The following is a 24,831-nucleotide window of genomic DNA, read 5'->3' as shown; positions in this document are numbered from 1 at the left end:
TAGTTTCTTTCTTTTTTCTAATTTGACTCTTTCTCTATCTTTTCTTTTAAAAAAAAGGAATACAATTTTGAAATGATTATTTGCTTATGAAAGCATGACATGACATATGAACTAAATAAGTTTAATTATTCAATTCAGATTGTTTTTCCCTGTTAAATTGTATTTAGTTAAACAATCTAAAACCTTATGGTTTGAGATAAGTTGGAAGTAGTGAAATTGCAAGGAAACGCACTGGTTTTGTTTTATTCTCTCTATTGAATCATGGTTTACTGGTCAGCCTTGACATCTTTGACTTTTATGCTTTTGCCTTTCTTAAGTGATGAACTAATTATCTAACATCTCTTGTCCTAAAATCTTAATTTAACGTTGGACGACTTTGAGATTTATTGCTAAGAAGTTCTCCCTCATGGCCTCAAGCTAGTTTATTTGTCACATTTCGTTTAGCAATACTCAGATTAAAAAAGAAGAGGTCAATCTGATAGTTTTGAATCATTGAGTCTTAGATTAAATGGGATAGGCAGAATCACGTTCAATCATATGAATATGATGCTACATCAGTTAAATTCAGAACCAAATGAAAGACAATGCCCAATTTAACGGTAAAGAAAATCAATTTCCAACATGCAGAAACTTATGTTTAGTTTAAGGAGAAATGATTGGTTGAACTCAAGGTTGATTAGCCCCCAATAGCTCTCCTACAATATCAGTTATGTTCAAGCGAGGCAAATCCTAGTAAATAACAAGTATTGGCTTATGATTAAAATAATCACAAGGTATCTTTTATTACATCTGAATCTGTTGTCATAAAGCCCCCTGGCATGAGATATCCTTTCTTCTGGAGGGGGAAAGGGCGCATCATCTAGCTTTGCCACTAATGGGACAAGCACTCAAATTAGATAGCAGATGTCATACTGTCGATGTGCTAAGTGCTAACACATGTATAAGCCTTCTCTGGAGGCCAGGGTAAGTTATGACAGAGCCATCACATATGCTACATTTGCTGATACAGACAACAGAGACTAGCTCTAGGATGGAGGAATTTGACGAGCGAGAAAAGGCACTTCCACCACTGTACCCACAACATCATCACCAATAATTACAGTGTCCCCCTCAGAAGCAGCTTTCCTCTTAATATAGCCAAGTCCTAGGGGCTGAGATGCTCCTTTACCAATTGTGAAACTAGTCACCTTGCCAACCTGCCAAAGTTCATAGCACCATCATTCTGCCAATTCCTTACAAATGGTCATACTAGGATCGATAAATAAAAGGGACCTGATTTCAGTAATGCACTAGACAAGATGGGTATGCCATGTATTGTTGTTCATCAGAATTATCGTAGTCTTAGACAATTCCTCAACGAGGCAATAATTTTGTTAGATGCATTTATATGCAAGATAGAAGCCAGAACAATGCAACGGGTTAATGTGCAAAAATACAATTTGTTACAATGTAGAGCTATCACAATAGGGACTGAAATAATCAATTGGGAAATCAGAAAAGCACAAACCTTTTTCCCGTCGACTGAGATGATGCTGCCAGGTTCCACTGGCGATGATACACGTATTCCCCACAGCCTCTGTTTGATGCCATCGTAAGTTACAAGCCTAGAAATGGTTTCTTGGCCCTTATAGCACCCTGAAATTAATTTCTCAACTTTGAGAAACCACAACCAGAAGGAAGCATAAATATAAAAATAGGAGCTTAGGAACCTTTATTTAGAGAAACAGCATTCCACAGATTAGCCTCCAGAACATTAAACTCATCAGTGAGCTCTTTCCCAGGAGCTGGTCTTCCTGCATGATTTAAGAACAAAGCTTTCTGCATCAATATTGGGAATCACATCAGACAGGGTGTTAATTGCTCGATACTTTAGGACAGGAACCAAAATAACAGGAGTCAGAACATAATGGTATCATAACCTCAACAAAAGATATTATCTGGAATATTAACAATAGAAAGATGGAATCAAATTGTCCTTAATTACCTTGAAGTATCCTTAAAGTTTCCCATGCATTAGAACCCATTGGGATGGCCCCATGACCTAGAAGAGCTTTCCAGACCGATTCAGCAGCAGCTGGAGACATCAGTAGAGAGTAACCTTCTTCAGAGATGATATTTCCCACTCCCACAGTTATTGGCATTCCATTTACCTTCACATGTCGATGAATTTCATAGGAAAAAGTAAAATTTTAAACCTCTTATTTCTTGGAAAACTCAGGCATGACAATATGATCAAGAAATTGCTATTAATCTACAACATTTTTTGGATAAGGGCTATTAATCTACAACATATAGGACACGAGAACAACTACACCAGCAAAAGTTAAAGGGTAAGAAGTTAACAAGCAAGTACGGTAAGGAAGGAGATAAATTGCGGATATTGCAGACAAATGGCAGAGAAACTGTAAATATTCTACATTGAGAAGTTTGATTCTGACAACACAAGAACAGCCATGAATGCAGCACAAGGTTGCAATTGGAAATGACAAATAAATGGGTAGATAGTCATGTTTCGTAGTCATGCAAGTGAGAATTTGGTGAATTGATGCATGAACTAAGAATGAGAGAGGGTGCAATGAAGTCTGAACATTTCTTATTCAATGTGTTCAAAACCAATGCCTCTCTTTGAAAAAGAGAAAAGAGCATTGGAAATCGTTTTCAAGTTTGGATTATTTGGCACAATCTAATCACCATATTACATTGAATATTTTTCTTACGAAACTACTTGTTTGGTTACCATACAAGATAATCAATTGTCAGAGCTACTACCAATCATAAATAATTCTCTTAATTGAATATTCAGTTTGATCCGACTTGTATTTTCATGGTATTTAAGAGAATAATGTTTGAATGATGAGCACTTTGCATTTTGAGGAAAGACTTTGTATCTTGCACAGACTAAGACAGTAAATAGATCAAACAATATGAATTAGAGCTTAGAAGGAGCATCAAATAATCACACAGTTCAAATAATTTAAAACAAACAGATCTACAGTTCTTTTTTTTCTTTTGACATACATATACATATTTTCCAGAATGAATCAGAGAGGGAATTATCGGATTACACTGTAATGCTTATGTGAGCCATACGGTTGTCCAACTATGTCAGCAAGATTCAGAGCTTCCATTATCTGTTTGTAAACCATTACATGCAAAAGTTAGTTTTAGATTTTAAGAGAAGAAAAAAAGATAACAATATTATCAATTCGTTTGACGATTAAGTAGACACAGTTCCTACTTGGTTGCTTCTAGGCCCTATTAGTACGAACAAGGATGTTTGTCCGGTAATATCTTGAATTTCAACTTTGTCTGCAAAGAATATGTACCTATATTCAATAGAAGTATGATATACTGTTAAATCAGCAAGTAAATAACGCGCACATAACTGGTTAGGCCCCAAAAATATATTCAAGCATAGATAAGCAAGAGTGTGAGCAATCCAGAGCAAAAGCATGGACATACTTCTTAAGCATTTCAGTTATTCTTTCCTTGGTCACTGGAGAGACCACCAATGTAATTGCAGTTTTCTGTGAAATGTAAGATGGACTTCAATAATATTCTAACATATGAAAGCTTAGGCACAAGGAACCAATTCTCAGCAAGGGAACTATAAAAGATTACCATAATCCAGGCGTGGGCAATATCGATGGTTCTGGCAGTTGGTGTCACAAAAACAGTGTCACATCCCTACAATTCCCAGACATGAAATATAAGAAGCAGAACACCAGTGGAGTTTGCTACTTTCATCTACCTAGAATTGCCTAAATCAAGTAATACCTGCCCTTCATGAAGAATTTCAAAGTTAGCAGTACTTTGGTTGTGAAGAAACTGAACCCTGTCTTCTCCACTAACTGTGTGAAATGAAAAGATAAACAGAGATCTCTGATATAGCAACTACGAATGAGTAGCCTTCAAAATATTTCCAACTAAGTAGAAAAACTTATTTCCTGTCCGTCCACAATACATAACTAGCATGAGAACAAGTGTTAATAAAATTTTCACATCCAATCTCCACATGATTTGTACTACGGAATAAGCATAATACTACATTCCGCAGAATCAGTGAATCACTGAACTCAAAGGTGGGAAGAACTTACCTTTTTTATTAGAAGAGGAATGCAGACTTTCTTTAAATGGTAAAAGTGGACTTTTTCTAGATATATTAAACAACTAACCTAACCTCTATTCAGCCACGTCAATAGATTATTCACAGATTAGACTGAAGTTTACAAGAAAAAAAATCATTTTCAGTATGAAAATGTGTGGATGAATGTACCTCTTATCCTGCCGTAGTGAGAAAGATCCACAACCTAGAACAAAATGAATGATACCATCAGGTCACATTTTGCAAGACTAACCTCAGCAGTGTACAAGTTCCCTTACAAAGCCAGGTTCAATTCCAGATATTGCAGTAAAATTTACAACACATGATAATTAACGATCTTTTAATCAACAGATGAAAATCATATGACAAAAAATTTTAATTGGAAAAAAATAACTAAAATTACCAAGAAAACCTGAATCAAACTAGATACACACCGCGACACCATTTTCAACAGCATCTAGTGCCTCCTCGTCATTATCGAATGTTCCTATTGCCCCATCTTCTGATACCTTGGCCCCAGCAACCGTCATAGTATCCTGTAGGAAGCAAAAGAAGAAAACGTTAGGCAAGTAAGTAAATAAACAGAAAATACAAGCGAAATCCAACTGTAAGGAGAGCAAGAGTGAAAGCATATAGAAGCATCATGTCAGTGACGTCTCATCCTTCAGTTATTGATCGGGAAACATTTAGCTGATGTAACAGTATTTCCTTCTTGTACCCTCATTGTTCAGGAGAAGTTCTCTAACGTCTAACTACCCACTGAAGTGAGACATTCCAACTTCCAAGCATGGTTAGACGGAGCCTGGGCAGGAGGGGCACCCCCTAACCACAATGCATGTCTCTCCCCCCATCCCTCTTTATTACATGGAGCATTTGTTTTTTCTTTTCTATTTCTTTTGTGTCTCTTTTGGTGAGGTTCCACAGGTGTAAGTATATACTCTCTCTCTCTCTCTCTCTCTCTCTTTTCTTTTTTTAAAAATAAGAGTGGTGAATGGAGGTGTTAAGAGGGGACGATGTAGATCTAAAATCAGCCGGAAGGACCTGCAATTTCTTGGGAACAACGACTTAGTGAAAGATAGGGCACATTGAAGGAAATACCTATTTCAGTCATGTTAGCACTTTTACTTTCCGTCCTATGCTTTTCTAGGAGTTGTTTAGCCTTTCAGAAAATTTATAAGTAGAAAATATAAGGAACTTCAAGTACTTCTATTTTTATTGTTATTTTGTACAATATTGGCCTAAGATGAGTTTAAATGGAGTAGCAAGGTCCAACTTGTTTGGGACCGAGGCTTAGTTGTTGTTGTAGTTGTTTGGTGTCCGGGCAAGCTTGTGCACCACAACCAATCCCCGGGTACCTGCTACCTCCAACCACCACAAGTACTGTTTAACTTTGTCCACCATGATTTTGACAAATACGAGAATTCACCCAGTATTCCCTTGGCTGGAATTCAGACCTCGGTTCCCATGGGCTGTTCGAATGCTAGGACAACTTTTGTTGTTAGGTTCACTAATTTACTTAGTGTTTCAAGTTTTGGCAATAATATCCAAATATTTCAAGTAATTTTACCCAGCAAATAAGTCTATTAAACAAGCCAATTATATAAAACACACAAAAAAGGAATTGAAAAAAATGAAATATGCTTCGATTAAAGCCCACAATCAACAAATAATTGACTTAAAAACATCAACAAATAATTTGGATTCATTCAACAATGTGTAAATTTTGGTATTATTATACTTACGAGGAGGTCATGGTCAATGGGAGGCGGAGAAAGGTCGAAAGGCAGCGCAGCTGCAGGAGAAAAAGAAAGCCGCCGCTTAATCTTCGCCGGCGGCGCATCGTAACTGAACGGCCGGTAAGCTAATGGAGTGGGAAAGAGATGAAGAATGGGTGAGGAAGAAAAGGAGTGACAAGGAAAGAGCACGTTTGCACCGTAGCAATACGCCATCGCTCCAACATTTGGATTTTGATACGACCCAATTTTTATAGGAGCACATGACCATCCATTTTAACATAATGGTTCGATTACGTCGTATTTCTCTTATTTTTAAACAGTCATACCATATCAAATTTTCAGTTTATTTATTAAGCATAATAAATTATGTTTATAAAATTATTCAAATGATTATATAATAAATTATCTCACGCTATAGTGTATCTAACGTTCCTATCCCACTCTCCCCACGTTTCTGAACCTTTCTCCCTCCATTAACGCTGAACTTCCTTATTTTTTCAAAAGCTTTTTCATTTTCTCTCTCAAAATCCCGATTTCTATCTTAGAATTCTAAGGTTGAGAGACTGTCACTACCCAAATCTACCATGTCGTGATGGCGCCTAACGTGGAACTAGGCAAGCCGACTCATTTATCAAGACAACCCGATATTTCAAAATAAAGATTTCTTTAAGCTATTTAATTAATAAAACTTCATAAGATAATTCTAAACGACAAAGTGCGGAATGAAAAAAAAAGCCCGACATCGGGGTGTCAGTTGTCATGAGCATCTATTAAGGACTGTCCGATAAAACTAAGACTAATACAGTATGGAAAACAACTAATAATATCTAAAGGAAGATAGGAGGGAGAAGAGCAAAGTTGCGATCGCCATGCAGCTACCATGCTAACTCCACAAATCCGCGACGGATGAAAATCAACGCTCGCTAGCACGTCCAGCAACCCCTAGATCTGCACACAAGGTGCAGGAAGTAATGTGAGTACGCCAACTCAGTAAGTAATAAAGGTAAATAAAGACTAAGCAGTAGGAAAATACATAAAATCCACATCATGAAATCTCAGTAAGTGCAACATGCTTCCAAATCAGTATATGAGTCAAATCATCTCGTAAAAATTCAGTTTTCGATAAAAATCATTTGAAGATATTTTTCAACAGTTTCAACAGAGACTCAATGTAAATGAGAGTAAAAGTAATGAACATCATAAACAGCTCCTCGTGCACAACATCACTCAAAACCAGCCCCTCGGGCATAACTCATAACACTCACTCAGGGTACCCGCGCTCACTGGGGGTGTGCAGACTCCGGAGGGGCTCCTACAGCCCAAGCGCTATAATCCGCACGGACAACTCACGTGCTGCACGGGCAACTCACGTGCTGCACGGACAACTCACGTGCTATAGTATCAATATCAGAATTCGCACGGACAACTCACGTGCTATACTCTCAATATCCTCACAATTACAGGCCTTGGCCTCACTCAGTCATAAACCTCTCAAGCCACTCGGACTATCAGTAAAAAAAAAACAGGATGTTCAGCCCAAAATACCATTTTATGCATCAAAACGGAGTAGTAAAGACTAAGTTATGATATCAGTAAACACAACATGACTGAGCATAGATCTTAAATCAAAACAGTGAGAGGATAATAAGAAAAGGCCCGTAAGGGTCCAAATAGCTTTGGCACGAGGCCCAAATATGGCATTCAGCCCATTTATAGCAATTCTTTCTAAAACACACAAGTATCATATAGTTCCAATCAAATACGCAACTTAATAGTTGCTACGGGACGGACCAAGTCACAATCCCCAATGGTGCACTCCCACACGCCCGTCAACTAGCATGTGCGTCACCTCAAAGTAGTGAAACGATGTGGATTCCGGGGTTTCGTACCCTCAGGACAAGATTTACAATCATTACTTACCTCAAATTGGTCAAATCCCTACTCCGCGACGCCCTTGCCTCTGGAATCGGCCTCCGAACGTCCTGAGTCTGACTATAAGCAATACAATGCAATCAATATAGGCCAATGAACCAATTCCATACGAAAAATTATCAATTTAGACCAAAATCCCGAAATTCATTCAAACCCAGCCCCCGGCCCACGTCTCGGAATCCGACAAAAATCACAAAACTAGAAATTCCTTTCACTCAAGAGTCTATCCATACCAAAATTATCAAAATCCGACATCAAATGGTCATTCAAATCCTCAAATTAAACACTCCAATTTCCAAGCCCTAACCCCTCAATTTCATCCATAATTTCTACCAATTTCATGCTTAAACAACTGAAATTTACAATAATCACAAGTATTAAGCTCAAATAACTTACCTCGATGAGTATCCCCTTGATTCCCTCTTCAAAACCCTCCAAAAACCTCAAAATCCGAATGAAAAATGGTGAAGAATGGCCAAAATTCGCGAAGGTTTCCTTATATACGTTCTGCCCAGGCATCTCGCACCTGCAGCCCATTTCACGCGCCTGCGGTCAAGATGCCGCATCTGCGGTTTTCACTTAACTCCCCAGCTTCCGCACCTGCACCCCAAGCCTCACACCTGCGGGCGCACAGGTGTGGTCATACCTTCCGCTCCTGCTACAAATTCCGCATCTGCAGTTGCTTCCCGCGTCTGCGATCATCGCACCTGCGGTCCCCACTCCGCAGGTGCGGAAACATCAGAAGCAGCAGCTTCAGCTTCAAAATCCCACTTCGAAACTCTCCATTAACCATCCGAAATCATCCCGAGCCCCTCGGGGCCTCAACCAAATATACCAACATATCACATATCAACATATGAACTTAGTCGAACCTCCGAAACACTCAAAACAACATCGAAACACCAAATCACCCTCGGATTCAAGCCTAAGAACTTCTAAACTTCCAAATTCCGCAAACGATGCCGAAACATACCAAACCTCGTCCGAATGACCTGAAATTTTGCCCACACGTCACAAATGACAGTACGAACCTACCCCAACTTCCGAATTCCATTCCAAACCCGATATCAAAATTTCCACTTCCGACCGAGAATCGCCAAATTTTCAATTTTGCCAATTCAAGCCTAATTCTACCACGGACCTCAAAATCACATTCTGGACGCGCTCCCAAGTCTAAATCACCTAACGGAGATAACCGAACCATCAGAATTCACATCCAAGATCTTCTACTCATAAGTCAACATCCAGTTGACTTTTCCAACTTAAACTTCTAAATAGGAGACTAAGTATCTCAATTCACTCCAAAACCATTCCGAACCCGAACCAACTAACGCGATACGATCAAATATAACTGAAGAACACAAAAGGGAGCAGAAATGGGGGAAACGGGGCTACAACTCATGAAACGACCGGCCGGGTCGTTACATCCTCCCCCTCTTAAACAAACGTTCGTCCTCGAACGAGTCTAGAAACATACCTGAAGCCTTAAACAGGTGTGGATATCTGCTCCACATCTCCCTCTTGGTCTCCCAATTAGCCTCCTCCACCAGCCGCCCCAGGACATCATTAGGTCCCAGTTGTGGACGCTCCAACAGGACCAGCTCAGGCATCGACTGTGCCTATTGTTATCCCAGCTCTTCAGGAGAACTTAGCTCAGATCTTGACCGTGTGCACCAGTCTTGATCAGGCGGTCGCTGTTTCTACTACAGTAGCTACTTCCCAAGCCGGGGGAGGCACTCAAACTCCTGCCGCCCGTACACCCGAGCAGGTTGTTCAGGGATTGCAGACACCGGAGGCACCACCAGCCCAGCCGGTTGCACCTTCTCAGGATTATGTAGTACCAGTCATGCCTGATGACGAGCAGCATAGGTTGGAGAGGTTCGATAGACTTCAGCCTCCGACTTTCAGTGGTATAGAGGGCGAGGATGCCTAGGGTTTCTTGGACAAGTGTTAGAGGATTCTTCGTACGACGGGTATTCTGGAGACTAGTGGGGTCTCGCTTATTACCTTTCAGTTCTCTGGAGCTGCCTTTACTTGTTGGGAGGCTTATGAGAGGCGTAGGCCTGTTGGTGCAGCGCCCCTCACATGGCAGCAGTTCTCCGTTCTCTTTCTGGAGAAGTATGTGCCGCAGTCTCGCAGAGAGGAGCTGTGCAGGCAGTTCGAGCAGTTGCGTCAGGATGATATGACTGTGACACAGTATAAGATGAGGTTTTTTGAGTTAGCCCATCATGCTATCTGGTTGGTTCCCACAGACAGGGAGAGGATCAGGATGTTCGTTGATGGCCTCTCATATCAGTTGCGGATTCATATGACCAGAGAAAGGGTGTCCGGTGCTTCTTTTGAGGAGGTGGTTGACATTGCTCGGGAGATAGAGTCAGTTCACCGCCAGGAGCGAGTTGAGAGGGAGTCCAAGAGGCCTCGGGGATCTGATAGAGGTAGTCCATTCAGGCATGCTCAGTCAGCTCATCCAAGCCACCGTGGTGGATCATCTGGCCATGGTTCTCACAGTTCACATCAGGGCCACTCATCTCTCAGTGCCCTTCCAGCACAGAGCTCTCATCATGCCTCGTCTGCTCAGGTTTCTACGGGTAGTTCAACAGGGTATCAGGAGAAGCAGTTCCGTCAGAGGAGGGGTTGTTTCGAGTGCGGGGATCTTGGTCATATCAAGAGAGACTGCCCTAGGTTGTTGAGTGGGACTCCGCCTCAGCATAGGAGTCAGCCATCGACTTCAGCACCAGTTACTTCACCACCCGCCCAGTCAGCTAGGGGTGGGGGGCAGTCAGCTAGGGGTCGCCCTAGTGGGGGAGGTCGATCAGGTGGTGGTCAGGCCCATTTCTATGCACTCCCAGCCAGACCAAATGTTATTGCTTCATCAACAATTCCTTCCCTTTCGATGAAGAAGAAAGGAACTCTAACTAAAAGCCCTAAAAACCTACTGATTCGGGAGATGGCAAAATTCCTGCTTTTGAATTTGGATGCTTTCTCACAGGATTCATAAAAAAAAAATAGTGAAATCCCGACATGCAACACCATAGAAAAAATCTCCGCTTACCCCTCGTGAAACTAGGGTAGAGGCGCGAAAAAAATAAAGCATGATAGGGATGCTACAGAAGGATCATTATTTGCTAAGTCATTAAAACGGAAAGGCAAAGAAATCGCTGGTGATGACGATTTCGTGGATGAAGAAGTGATTCCCAAATCTGCAAAAAAAAAATAAAAAAAAAAAAATCAAGGTGTCTCTTGCTAACAAACCTTCAAAAAGGAAGGAGGTTCATAAATTTCCTATACACATACCTCAACAACCTTTAGACAAGGTAAAATTGTAGTCATTACAATACTTATTTTTTAGTTTTAGTAAAAAAAGTCGTTTTCATGCTCATTCCGTTACCTATTTTTATTGTAGAAATTTTGTCTACGTTGTGTATATATGTTGCTATTTACAATTTTTCTAAATATTTTTACAATAAAATTTGTTGTATAATATTTGATGAAATTTTGTTTATGATATGAGTTCATGAGTTAGTTTATTTCATTAGTTAATTTTTGTTCTCTTGTCAGTATGAATGTTGAGTATGTCATGTATTGTATGTTAATTTTTATTATTTTTGTTTCAAACCCATTTTAATTGTGTTTATTTGTTAAAAAAAAATTGTAGATATTATGTATAGGAGTTATTTTTTATCCACTATTCTAAATGTAGGGTTACATTGTAGTTTTTTTGTTCAATATGTATATGAATTTGTCAATACATTATTTAAATTTTGTAAAAAAATTGTAGATATTATGTATAGGAGTTATTTTTTATCCACTATTCTAAATGTAGGGTTACATTATAATTTTCTTGTTTAATATGTATATGAATTTGTCAATACATTATTTAAATTTGTCAATACATTATTTAAATTGTCAGATTGTAGCTGCATTGTAGTTTAATTATTTTATTTTTATTTGAATTTGCCATTTAATTATCTGCAATGTGTTACTGTCACTTGTCTGTAGATAAATTGTAGCAATGTTGTTCTTATATTTGTTTTTATGCCTTTAAACATGTTTTATTAACTTATTTTTCTTTTCATGCAGAATCAGAATTTTTTTGCACTACATGATATTGATTATAACATCACTAGGTTTCAAACGTTATCCGACCTTGCTGTTCCTGCTCAAACTAAAATCTTATTGTCGGATAAGGGAAAATTATTTAAGAAGACATGTTTTGGGCACTTTCTTGACATGCCCAAAATATGTATCCAAAATTAGGTAATCACCTTCTGATGAAGAATGAATTGAATACATCAGGTTCTGATTTTTTTTTTCCAGCAGAGATAAAGGGTCAGAGGCTGAACTTTGGGCTGAGGGAGTTTACTCTTATTACCGACCTAAAATGTGTTACAGACTTACAGAAGTAACAGACTTCGGGTACACACCTAATTATGATAGTAAAACAATGAGGAGCTATTTTTCAAACAAGGAAAAAGTTGAGAAGTTGTACGTGAAATAAATTGTGTGTGGCCATAGTTGGGTGAATGACGAGAATGCAATCAAGTTATGTATTATATATCTTATAGAGTTTTTCCTCTTTGCTTTGGAGAAAGAGAACGGTTTGATAGACCACATTCGGTTCTATTTGGTTGACTTAGGGCAATATGCAAATTACCCATGGGGTATAGATGCTTATACACATTTGCTTCAGTCTGTTAGGCTTATAGTTGGGACCATTTGTGCATTTTTACCTTCTTCGAGGTTTTTCCCTCGCTATGCATATCTGGTTGTATGAGTGTTGCTCTACACTTAACACAGATATTGCTACAAGGGTTGGCAATTCGATCCCCCGTATCCTTAATTGGACAGCAACAAAGGACAAGATATGAATTTCTTCATTGGAAGAGAGGATGATCAAACCATCTTGGATCAGGGTAAATTTTTCGCAATCCATATTACAAATTTTGTACATACATTAATGTTAAAACAAATATTAACATGTTTAACACAACTATTCAACATGTTTATTCTACAGACAATATAACTATAAATTATATACAAAACTTCATTAACTCAGTTTTATGGTTATTTCACTCAGTTCACCAACATGATTGAAGCCCCAGAAGAACTATCTAGACTGACTTTGCCAGACTAAGATAAATAATATATGGTAGAAGAAGCTGATTGTAACGACCCGACCGGTCGTTTTGAGCTTTTGCACTTTGATCACCAGTTCCCAGGCATAACTTACCCCGTGTAATATATTATCACTGATGTAGATCGTTGGTTTTGGTTTTCAGAAAAATCGGGATGAATTTGAAGGAACCGTCTCAGTTGAAAGCTTTGAATTTGAAAGGTTTGACCAAGGGTTGACTTATTTGTATATGAGCTCGGATCGAAATTTTTATGATTTGGTTAGCTTCGTGGGGTGATTTATGACTTAGGGGCGCGATCGGAATGCATTTTGGAAGTCCGTGGAAGGATTTGGCTTGAATTGGCAAAGTTAGTATTTTGGCGAATTCCGGTTGATAGGTGAGATTTTGATCCGAGAGTCGGAATGGAATTCCGAGAGTTGCTGTATCTTCGTTATGTGATTTGGGATGTGTGTGCAAAATTTCAGGTCATTTGGACGTGGTTTGGTTGGATTTTATATCAAAAGCGTGTTTCGGAAGTTTTTGGAAAACTTAGGCTTGAATTCGATGTGAATTGATGGTTTTGGTATTGTTTGAGGTGTTTTGATGATTGGAACAAGTTTGAATGAGGTTTTAGGATATGTTGGTGCTTTTGGTTGGGGTCCTGATGGCCTCGAGTGAGTTTCGGAGGGTCAATCGGACCATTGTTAGTATTTTGAAGTTGCAGATTTTCTGAAGTTTCTGTTGCAGACTTTTGGCCTTCGCGTTCGCGAGAAGGCTCTCGCGTTCGCGAAGGGATGCATGACGAGGCTATGAATTTTGCCTTCGCATTCGCGATGTTGGTCCCGCGTCCGCGAAGGGGTGAGGTCCTGAGTGTTTCGCGAACGCGATGTGTTTCCCGCGTTCGCGTAGTGTAAATAGAGCAGCTGGGGTCCTGGCCTTTTGTGTTTCGAGTTCGCAATATAGTTTACGCGTTCGCGATGGTATGGCAAGTGGAAGCTACGCGTTCGCGAAGGTTTAAGCGGATTAGGCATCGCGTTCGCGTCTGGTTCGTCGCGTTCGCGTAAGGCAATTAATGGTCAACGAGATGTTGTGCATCGCGATCGTGAAGAAGGATTTTGAGTGCTGGGCAGAATATTTTTAAGTCGTCTTGTCCGCGATTTTGGGTCTATTTTCACCCTTGGCTACTCGTTTTTGGAGATTTTTGAAGGAAATTCAAGAGGGATTCAAGAGGAATCGACTTGAGGTAAGAATCTTGGTCTTGAAACTCGATTATATTGTGAAATCCACCTAGAAATTCATGGAAGCTAAGCCTAAAATTTAAGAACTAGGGCTTGAGAAATTGGACTTTTGATTTGGGATTTGAAAGGCCATTTGGGGTCCGATTTGAGAACTTTTGATATGTATGAACTCGTGGGAAGATAAGGAACCCGTTGATGTAAAACTTTTTGAGTTTCGAGAAGTGGGCCCAGGGCTCGGGTTTTGGTAATTTCGGGATATGTGCTCGATATTGATTGTTTCCGCTTGGGCTTTGTTCCCTTAGCATATTGTGACGTATTCGTTCTGGTTTTGGTCAGATTCGACGCGCGAGGAGGCCGATTTGAGAGACAAGGGCATAGCGAGCTAGAGCTTTGGCCGGTTTGAGGTGAGTAATGATTGTAAATGATATCCCAAGGGTTTGAAACCCCGGATTTGCACATCGTAGTGCTATATTGAGGTGACACACGCGCTGGGAGATGAGCGTGGGGTCTTTTACTATTGGGAATTGTGACTTGGTCCGTCCCAACTGATGATTTTATCGCATATTTGACTGAAACTTATTTATTATCATCATGATTTGGGCTGATTGCCATATTTGGGCTTCGTGCCAATTATTTGAACCCCTTCGGGGATGGTTGTTGATATTTCCTCACTGTTTTGATTTTATACTTGAACTCAGTCATGTATTTTCCACTGTTTTCAAAACTTAGCCAAGTTTATTTTACTATAACACTTGAAATGATTTTCCAACAATATTTTTGGGCTGAGCGTCATGTTTTACTGTTGCCCGCGGGGCTTATGTGATTTCTGACTGAGTAAGGTCGAGGGCCTGTGTTGTGAGGATACTTTTGGATCGGGCTGCACGCCGCAGCAGTGAGATACTGATTTGATTATGAGGCCGAGGGCCTGAGATATGTACGCCACGAGATGGCTTGATATTGCGCTTGGGCCGTAAGGGGCCCCTCCCGGAGTCTGCACACCCCCAGTGAGCGCCGTCGACGATAAATGGATCGGGCTGCACGCCGCAGCGATATATGGATCGGGCTGCACGCCGCAGCGGTAGAGGTACTGTTCTATGTGTTTACTTTATTTCATTTGTCTGCCATTCTCTGTTGTCTGTGCTACTTCATGCAATATCTACCTGATTGCCTGGCATTATCTGAAAACTGAGTGTTGTGACCGAGGGGCGAATTTTTGTGCTTATCTGCACTATTGTTTTGCATTCAATTGCGTAACCGCTGAAAAAGTTATTTCCAAAAGAGGTTTAAACTGAGCCAAGATGTTTTTCTAAGGATTTCACAGCTTTACTATTTTCTAAAAAGGGTTTTACACTGCTCTATACAGCATGACGGTTTGTTTTACGTGATTTCTTACTGCTCAGTTATTATATACCTTTATTACTCACTGAGTTGGAGTACTCACTTTACTCCCTGCACCTCGCGTGCAGATGCAGGTATTTATTCACCCGGTAGCGCATTTTGGCTGATTGGAGGCAGAGTTATAGGAGTTTAGCGAGGTGGCTGCCAGCGTTTGCAGCCCTGCATTTCTTCCTTTTGTTTATCAGACCTATTTTGTATATTTCAGGCCTTGTAGTAGTATTTATACTCTAATAGATGCTCGTGACTTGTGACACCCCGGTTTGGGCTGTGTTTGGGTTGTATTCCGCACTTTATAAAGAAATCTTTGTTTAGACTGTGGTTATTTAATCATGCTAAAACTGCTTATTAATATTAACTATCCTGAAATGGCAAATTGGGTTGGTTGGCTGGCCTTGTCTTCACGAGAGGTGCCATCACGACCGGATCGGGGTTTGGGTCGTGACAAGTTGGAATCAGAGCCTAGGTTACATAGGTCTCATGAGTCATGAGCAGGTTTAGTAGAGTCTCGCGGATCGGTATGGAGACGTCTGTATTTATCCTCGAGAGGCTGCAGAACCTTTAAGAAAACTTCGCATTCTTGAATTCTTATCGTGCGTCCTTGATTCAGCTTGGAAAGTAACTCTTGAAATTTCTTCCACGCGTTCCCATGCGCGCATGAGCGCTCAGTATTAGATGTGCCTTGATGGCTTGTGATTCCCCGATCGAGGGGCGAGATGTGATTTCTGTGAGTTGATGTTGGGCTAGTCTGAAGGACTTGAGGCCGGATCTTTGCCTATGGCTTGAGCACCGAGGTGCTGATTGTGTGAGTAAGTGTTTTGAACTTATATGTTCGGTATAGTCCCTATTAGTGGAAGCGACGGCTGGATAGCCATGTGACGAGTATGTTAGTACTGCGAGATGTATTTACGTGACTTGGAAGTGACGACGAAGGTCTGCTGGATGATAAGAGAACTATTAGGTGTTTGAATTCCATCGTGATTCGAGGTATAGCCCCGAGTTATGAGCGTGTGAAGGATCTTTTCATGTTTTTTGGTTGTGAGTGAAGTAAAATCCATGTTGTGGTATGAGTTCAGACTCAGGAAGACTAAGTGACTACGGATAGTTTATGACGGTGGAAGGTATACAGAAATGTTATATTGAGGCGAAGCAGGTGGGTTATCTCCTGCGGAGTGTTCTGAAGTGGTGTGATCCCTATGTGTATGTTAGAAGATCTCATGTGTAATTGAAAAGTACGTGTTGAAATTTAAAATTTCGGGTCGCTTAAGAGAGTGGGCTTAACTGTTACGGGGATGAATGCGAGATTTGTAGAAGATTTACAGTACTAGATGATCTGTGTTTTCACAAACTTATAAATGATTTGAGTTTAATCGGGGTTTGGATCGTGACACTGATGCGCAGGTCGTCCATCCACGAGATGCTCCATCTTTTCTGGCACTAAGCAGTCTATGGGAAGAGATGACAATTTAGAGATTCTGGAAGAACTAAAAAAATTAAGATAAGATGTTTATGACATTGCAAGTTTATGTTGTGACAAATAATTTCTTTAATACCTTTTATTTTTTGCCTTAGGTCGGTTTAGACCTTGAAATGTTCAAGAAAAAGGTATACCTCACTTTATACTTATAGACTTATTTATATATTTGTAAGTTTCATGTTATCAGCTACATACTAAGCTTTTTTGGTTTTTTTAGATTTTTGAAGAACTAGGTAGCATGCGAGAGCTATCCACTGATTCCATCAAGACTATGTTACAGACAATCAATTAGTCAACGGGATACTAACCTCGATGCTAAAGTGTCATTTATAATATAGCCATTTTCGTGGAAAAGAATACACTAGTTATGTTTATATTAGCATTTACAAAGCTACCTCCTTAATCTATTTTCTTGTAGGGTAGTAGCAGTTCTGGAAAAAATGCTGAGGATTACCAAGTAGGGAACACACAACAGTATCATAGAAGTAGTGCCAAACAAGAGTTGGACAGCAACACTAAAACAGGTATTTAAATAATTCTAATATAATTTAGTGACATAGACTTACATAGGTTACACATATTAACAAATTATCAATAACTTTTAGGAAATATCATCTACATTATATTTCCACATGTTATTGTATGTACAAAACATATGCCTCACATTCTAAAAGAGGAGAATGTTCCTATATCATGTCCAATAGGTGTTGACTTGTCTACCAAATATCCAGAGGCATTCAAGAAAGAAACTGCAGGTATGATTTAATATATATTTTTCTCTTTATATCACAATATATATTACATTACAGCTACATGACATGATTTCAACATTTTAACTAAAACTTAATTACAAGTTATCAACATCTTAGTTCTGTCAAAATAAATTACCTATAATTCTATAATATTGTATACATTTGTTGTCACAGAGAAGGAAACTATGCATTTGCACTCTCCAAATCATAATGCAAATATTGCCATACAATGAGACGATTTCAATGAATATTTAATTGGTAGAACCTCAAACATTTTTTTTATTATGTTAAAACAAAATCCATACAATTCAATCTCATGTCACAGAGAAAGAGACTATGTATTTGCACTCTCCGATTCAGGAAGCAAATATTTTCTAACAAGTAGAGGATTACAATGAAGATTTCAGTGGTATGAATTATTATATTATAGTGTAGTTTTGATAAATTGTAGAAAAAATTATAGCTTTTATATTATGTATAATTTTTCAACATATCTGATGCAAGCAACATGCCATATTATTCTTTGTTTTTAACTTTGTAGGTGAACCAGTCGACTTCTTCACAGACTCGGACAATGATTCCGACTCTAGAAAAAGGCCAATAACCCTTGATGATTTTGAGCTGGCTGAGAATTTTTCACAGATAGTTAAGTTCGTCGAAGTTAACTGTAATGACTCGACCATTTATTTAGAGCTCTAGCGCCATCATTCGATTGTTTGAGGCCTTGAGTAGCTTCATTTCATGTTTCTTACTTGTATGCATAGTTAGAATTAAATTTCGGGACGTTCAGAGTCGTTTTGGAAGGAAAATACTCAATTCGGAAGCTTTAAATTGGAAGAGTTGACCAAGGCTTGACTTTTGAGTAAACGACCTAGGAATTAGGATTTGAAGGTTCTAATAGGTTCGTATGATAATTTTGGACTTGGGCGTATGTTCGGGTTGAGTATAGGGCAGTCCGGGAGCATTTCAACGCTTATTATGAAAGTCGGCATTTTAAAAGTTTTAGAATTTCATGAGTTTGGTTTGAAGTCGATTTTGATGTTATCTATATCCGTTTGGGATTTCGAGCATTGGAATAGGTTAGTATTGTGATTTATGACTTGTACGTAAAGTTTAGCATCATTCCGGAATGTTTAAGTGTAATTCACATGTGTTCGTCGATGTTTGAATGTTTGAAAGTTAAAAGAAGGATTTTGGTCGTCGACTCGTAGTTTGGATGTTGTTTGTGTGATTTGTGGCCTCGGGTGTGTTTAAGAGTGGTTTCGGACCAAGTTTGGCTGAGTTGTTGTTGCTGGTTTTGCTCTTCGCAAGCGCGAAGGGCCTCCTACATTCGCGAAGAAGGAATTGAGTTGGGGGCCTTTTTTTTCTATGAGTTTGCGATAAGGAAGTTGCATTCGCGAAGGGTTGGGCAGCTGTGCTCCGCGTTCGCGATGGCCTGGTCGCGTTCGCGTAAGAGAAGTTCGCCTCGCAGGGGATATTAGTCTTCGCATTCGCGAAAGGACGATCGCGTTCGCGATGGGTAGGATGGTAAAGCTTCGCGTCCACGAGCCCTATCTCGCGTCCGCGTTGAGGAACTAGAGGGTAGAAGTTGGTTGTGCTTCGCGAACGCGTGGGAATTGCCGCGTTTGCGAAGAAGGTCGGACCGGGCAGTTTTATGTTAAAATTTGGGGGTTTGGCTCATTTTCACCTCATTTCTTCCATAGGAGCCGACTTTGGGGCGATTTTGGAGCACCATTTTCATCTTCAATATTGAGGTAAGTGAATTCTACACCTTGTGAGTTAAATATATGGTTTATATATGGATTTAAACATGGAAATTGGTGGTTGTGATTTTGAAGAAAACCTAGAATTTGGTATTTTTGGATTTTGACTACGAAGTTGTGCATGAAATTAGGAATAATTATATATTTGAGTTCGTAGTGTTATGGGTAATGATTACCTTCAAGAATTTTTGGAATCCGGGCATGTGGGCCCGATGGTTGACTTTGTTGACTTTTCGAGCGAAGTTGAGAATTGTTGTAAATTGATTAATTATGATGTTGGGGTATATTTTTATTGGTTTTCCTGATTGTTTGACTAGTTCTGGATCGATGGTCATCGGTTGGAGGTGTTAGAGAAGAATTGGAGCCGGTTATGGAACTTCGGAGCGAGGTAGTTGTCCTGTCTAACCTTGTGAGGGGGAATTTACCCCGTAGGTGTTATCCTTGTTATTTGATACCTGTTGTGGGAGTTGTGTATATATGAGGTGACGAGTGTCCGTGTGTATGCTATTATTCCTGATTATGTCTTGGTAGACTTAAGTTCACGTCATGCTTTAATTGTACTATTTGAGTTATCCTTTCCTGTTTGATTCTTTTATTTTGCGTTACGACCTAAGACAAGACTTGCCTAGAGTGATAGACTCGCTATTGTAGAGATGTAACGAGCTACTTGATAAGCCGCGGAATAATTTGTGCTTCCCTTATGAATTTCTCTCGCATTGTGCGTTTTCATCAAAAAGCTTTCTTAAATTTCATAACTCACACGTTTATTTGTGAGTGGGGTCAAGGACCCGTTAAAGCTTCTTATTCTTATGGGACTGGGCAGTTTGCCTCGGCAGTCTCATATTCTTATGGGATCGGGCTGTTCGCCTTAGCAAATTTATAAAATACTCTTATGGGATTGGGTCGTTCGCCTCGACAACTTCATGAAACACGCTTATGGGATCGGGCCGTTCGCCTCGGTAGAATCGTGCGTAATATTTGACAAAAAGCCAGCGTACCCGTGAGTTTTCTTGATTTGCGTTGTGACGGCCTATCTGGTGGGGACCATTTTATATATACTCCAGTTGAGGAGGTAACCGATAATTGAGAGCTTGTGTTTACTATTCAGAGGAGGATCGTACCACGTACCTATGATTGTTTACATTGTTTATTTATCATGCCTCATACTTGTTCACTTTCTACTGTACTTGATATATCGGACCACTAGTAAGTGTCGGTGTCGACCCCTCGTCACTACTTCTCCGGGGTTAGGCTAGATACTTACTGGGTACATGTAGATTTATGTACTCATGCTACACTTCTGCACTTATTGTGCATGTATATATTCCTGGTGGTCTTTTGGGCGTAAAGGCGCAGCTATTGCAGGGACTTTACAGTGAGCTGCACCCCATGTTATGATCCGCAACATACGAAGTCTCCATCAGATTTATTTACATTTTTTTCCTGTCAAACTTGTATTTGAGACAGATGTTGTATTGTTATTGTAACTTCTATTAGTTGCTCATGCACTTGTGACACCAGGTTTTAGGGGTTGTTCTAGAAATTGTTATGGATTGTTTTACATTGGCACACTTTTACCTTATATTTTCATTAAACAGTAAGTAACTACGATTTATTTTAATGCACTGACCTTCCTATCTAAATAAGATTCATGATTTTAAAACTAACAAAACAAATAATTAAGTGTTTGCTTGCCTAACGGCGACGTTGAGATCCATCATGACCTATAATGGATTTTGGATCGTGATATCTTGGTATCAGAGCTTGTTCACTTAGGTCTCACGAGTCATGAGCAAGTCTAGTAGAGTCTTGCGGATCGGTATGGAGACGTGTGTAACTATCTTCGAGAGACTACAGGGCTGTTAGGAGCACTTCCCTTCTTGATTCCTCGTCATAGGATTTGATTCCATTGAGGCTTATGCCTTCGTTACCTTTCTATTCATTCTTATACGATATGGAGTGCTTGCTAATTGGGCATCGAGGAGTTATAATGGTACATTAGATGTGGTGCAGGATGTTTTTCCCTGCATATTCGAGTGGGCTATTGTCTTCGCGATGTGGAGGGGTGTTCTATCATTTCCGCCTGGTATTTGTGTTGCCTACGGCCGAGAATTGACAATTTCAAATTTGGAGGGATTCTTGTTACTATTATGGTATCACCGTCCTTGATTGAATGTGTTGAGGCTCATCAATATGTTGATCTTCATTTGTTTGCCTCGGGGCACGGTGTTGTGAGATGGAACCTAAGAAGAGGTTATTAGAGATGGTTGTGTATTGAGGCTTCAGGATCGAATCGGCGTTTCCAGTATTGATGGTTCGACGGAGATGATCTCTGAGGTGGTTTCTATGCTTAGGAATTTTGAATGTGACGAGAAAGGCTTGATAACATTGTTGGACCTTCGGTTGATGTTGATGAATGAAGGGATTCTTACGGATGGCGGATCAGTGTGGACCCAGGAAGGTTAGTTGATTTCAAGATGGATGCGACTATAGCAATAAAGTTAGAGGAGGTCGAGATGTGGGTACACATATGGGCTATCTCCTGTGAGCAGGTTAGCGCTTGCGTGATTTTGATGAGGTTCCTACGAAGAGTTCTACTTTCTGTCCAACATGAAGTATGTACTATGATGTGAGCTAGGGATCGCTTGAAGAAGATGGTATGACTGTTAGGAGGTGGAGTGTGCGATTGTGGCTGATAATTCGGGATGTGTTATAATTAGTACAACAAAAACTTAGGAGAAATTTGGTTGAGCAATGGTGCGAGATCGTGGTAACTGAGGAGGAGGACTCATTGTGACTTATAGAATTATGTAATTGTGGCTTAAAGCTAAGTGGGGGAGCCCACCGTCTATGATGATGTGCCTTTGCAGTTTCGGGTTATCAGTACGTTGTTGGATTAGTTATTACTACGGGAAGAAAACATCAGGGGTAATTTGAGCAAGGGATTTGATGGATGTTATGTACAAGAGAAAGTATTCATCCGGTTGCTTCATTGGAGTGCTCATATGCTAACGGCACACTAGTGGTTTGGTTTAATAATCGGGACTGGACTAGAGTGGGCAACTCTCAACAATGGTTCTAGTAGATTCGAGATTTTAGGTATGGTGCTTACGGATTTTCTGGTTCGCTATGTGGCTGAAGACTGGGTTTTGCAGCAGAGTGTGGAAGACACTTGGGGAATTTCTACGTCATCATTGGGTCTACGGTGCAATATTAGTAAAATAGGAGAAATAGCTTCAAATTCGCAGGAGGTCTTCCAGAACGAGTGTATCAGTTGTAGATACTATTGAGTGCATGAGAATGGTATGAGATGGCTGATGGGTATTGAGACGCTATAGCCTTGTGATTTGGGTCATTCGGGATGAGTGTAGTTTGGGGTCCGTTGTGTGCTCGAATAGAACTATTATTTTGAAGGCAAGTCAGGAGTAAATTAGAAGAAGTTAGGTCAGTTAGCGATGGTTTAGATCAGCATGGTGGTGGAAATGATCAGTTCCTTTGGCGTGTTAAGGACATACCAGTGATTTGTGGTTGTACGTGCGGGCTTAACAACCTCCATGATTTGATTGATTTTTAGGTATTTGATTCTGAGGGTTATGTCATTTTTAGATGTATCCTAGAAGAGTTATGGCGGTTTAGGCTACGACCGGAGGTTTGCATTTTCTACGGTCATGGGAATTTATTTGCGTATTGTAAGTGTTCTTCTGAAATAAGCAGAGATAAAAAGGGGTTCTAGCCGATGAAGTGTGTATTCTACTGGTGGTTCAGGGGTTATGATGAAATTCTTGGACTCTTGCGTAGCAGCATGATAGGTGCATTGAGCGGTATAGAAATTGGAAGTTAAGGATTAAGGTTGCGGTTGTGTTTGATAAGAAAATCACAAGCTCGGAGGAGAGGGGGAAGATTTCAGATGTTCAGAGTATACTGGCACTATTTTCGGGTAGCCAAAGGATGGTCTTTTTTTGTGGAAGAAGTGTTGGGTATTGAAATGCGGAAACTTGACTAGCGCTATGGGAATAGCGTGGTCGATGGCCACTAATGTTCAGATTTTACTACCGGGTGTGGATGGTTGTGGGAGTATATCCCACGAGAAGATCGTAAAAGCGCGACATGTTAGTTATTGGATTGTTAGAGATTTATAACAGGTATGGAGATTTGGTACTGTCGCCAATGGGAGAGATCATGACTAAGAGGCGCTCTATTCCTTAGGTTATGGACTGTGGGGGTTAGCTCCGGATTTGACGGCCGCTCTTATATGTCATGGATGGGGCCATTGTGGAATCCTTGAGAGATTATTGGCCCGTATGGGATGATCAGAATCGGCTTGAGGTCCGCTAGTAGGTTTACATCATATCGGATGTGTTCATGTAGTATAGCACTGCTTATGGAGGAGTCTTCGAGTGTTGGGTGTTATTCCTGTCGTCAATTATTCTCTGTAATACTCTATTATGCCATGTTGGGTGTGAGACGGCTTGATTATTCGCACGTGTATTGTGGTCCTGTGTATCTTGTCATTATTGCACCTTAGTCGAGCTCGAGTTTTGTAGCGCATGGCGCTATCCGTCTCCCCAGGGTTGCATTTTTACCATTGGCGTGCTCGTGGTCGATATTCAGGTATTTCGTTGGTCTAAGCAATTTGGCTCGGTAGGTACTTCCTTGTTGATTGCTGTGTGTGGATCGGGTGGCACGCCGCCACGGGTATGATGTTTGGATTGGGTTGCACTGTGTGGATCGGGTTGCACGCCGCAACAATGGGATGTTGAGTATGGTTCCCTATACTTATTTTTGTGTAGTTTGTTTCTCATTCTCTGAGAAGGGTTCATATCATCGGTTCGGCCGTTTTATTCGTTACGTGGGCCGGGTAGTTTTTTTCCATAGTTCGTTCTTCTTTATGTGTCATAATCGAGTTGTAGCTTATTGGCGCATTGATGGCGTCATATGAGATCTTGGTCAGTATTTGAGGTGGCTTATTGCCTGAGCAGCTTGTACTGGGTGAGACGAGATTATTGGACCTTGATGGTAGGCTATAAACTTGTGTTTTAGTCGCTTATTGCACCCTAATTTACTGCACTTTAATTGTGTTTGTGCTTTAATCACCAGTGTTTTGTACTTATTTCGTATTTTATGCCTTGTAGGAGTGATTCCAAGTGATGTAGACGTTATGGAGCTAATTCGAGCTATTTGGAGCTTTGAAGTCTGAGTAAAATCCCAAAGAATTAAGCCGGGATCGCGTTCGGGGGTCGAGAACCACGTCTGGACTTCAAAAATCAAGCAAAAAGGCATACTCTGAGAAAATTACATAGCCGCGGCACGTGGGGCGAC

General features: G+C 40.2%; 1 protein-coding gene across 2 annotated transcripts; it reads right to left on the bottom strand.

Annotated features, from left to right (window-relative positions):
- LOC109223411 (putative transferase At1g60990, chloroplastic) lies at positions 623-6,108 on the bottom strand. 2 transcript variants are annotated; one of them, XM_019387713.1, is made up of 12 exons: positions 5,848-6,108; positions 4,540-4,641; positions 4,277-4,310; positions 3,778-3,851; positions 3,622-3,687; positions 3,463-3,527; positions 3,239-3,326; positions 3,066-3,131; positions 1,985-2,150; positions 1,710-1,793; positions 1,508-1,635; positions 623-1,196 (listed from the first exon to the last, which is right to left on the bottom strand). In XM_019387713.1, the coding sequence occupies exons 1-12, from the start codon at positions 6,052-6,054 to the stop codon at positions 1,026-1,028; spliced, it is 1,251 nt and encodes a 416-aa protein (XP_019243258.1). In that variant the 5' UTR covers positions 6,055-6,108; the 3' UTR covers positions 623-1,025. The 2 variants fall into 2 exon arrangements, with proteins under 2 accessions (XP_019243258.1, XP_019243265.1); XM_019387720.1 differs by lacking the exon at positions 5,848-6,108 and having other exon boundaries at positions 4,509-4,594.

This window comes from Nicotiana attenuata, chromosome 1, assembly GCF_001879085.1.
Source record: "Nicotiana attenuata strain UT chromosome 1, NIATTr2, whole genome shotgun sequence".
Taxonomy (NCBI): domain Eukaryota; kingdom Viridiplantae; phylum Streptophyta; class Magnoliopsida; order Solanales; family Solanaceae; genus Nicotiana; species Nicotiana attenuata.
Note: the sequence above shows the minus strand (reverse complement) of the source record. Positions and strands in the feature narration are given on the sequence as shown.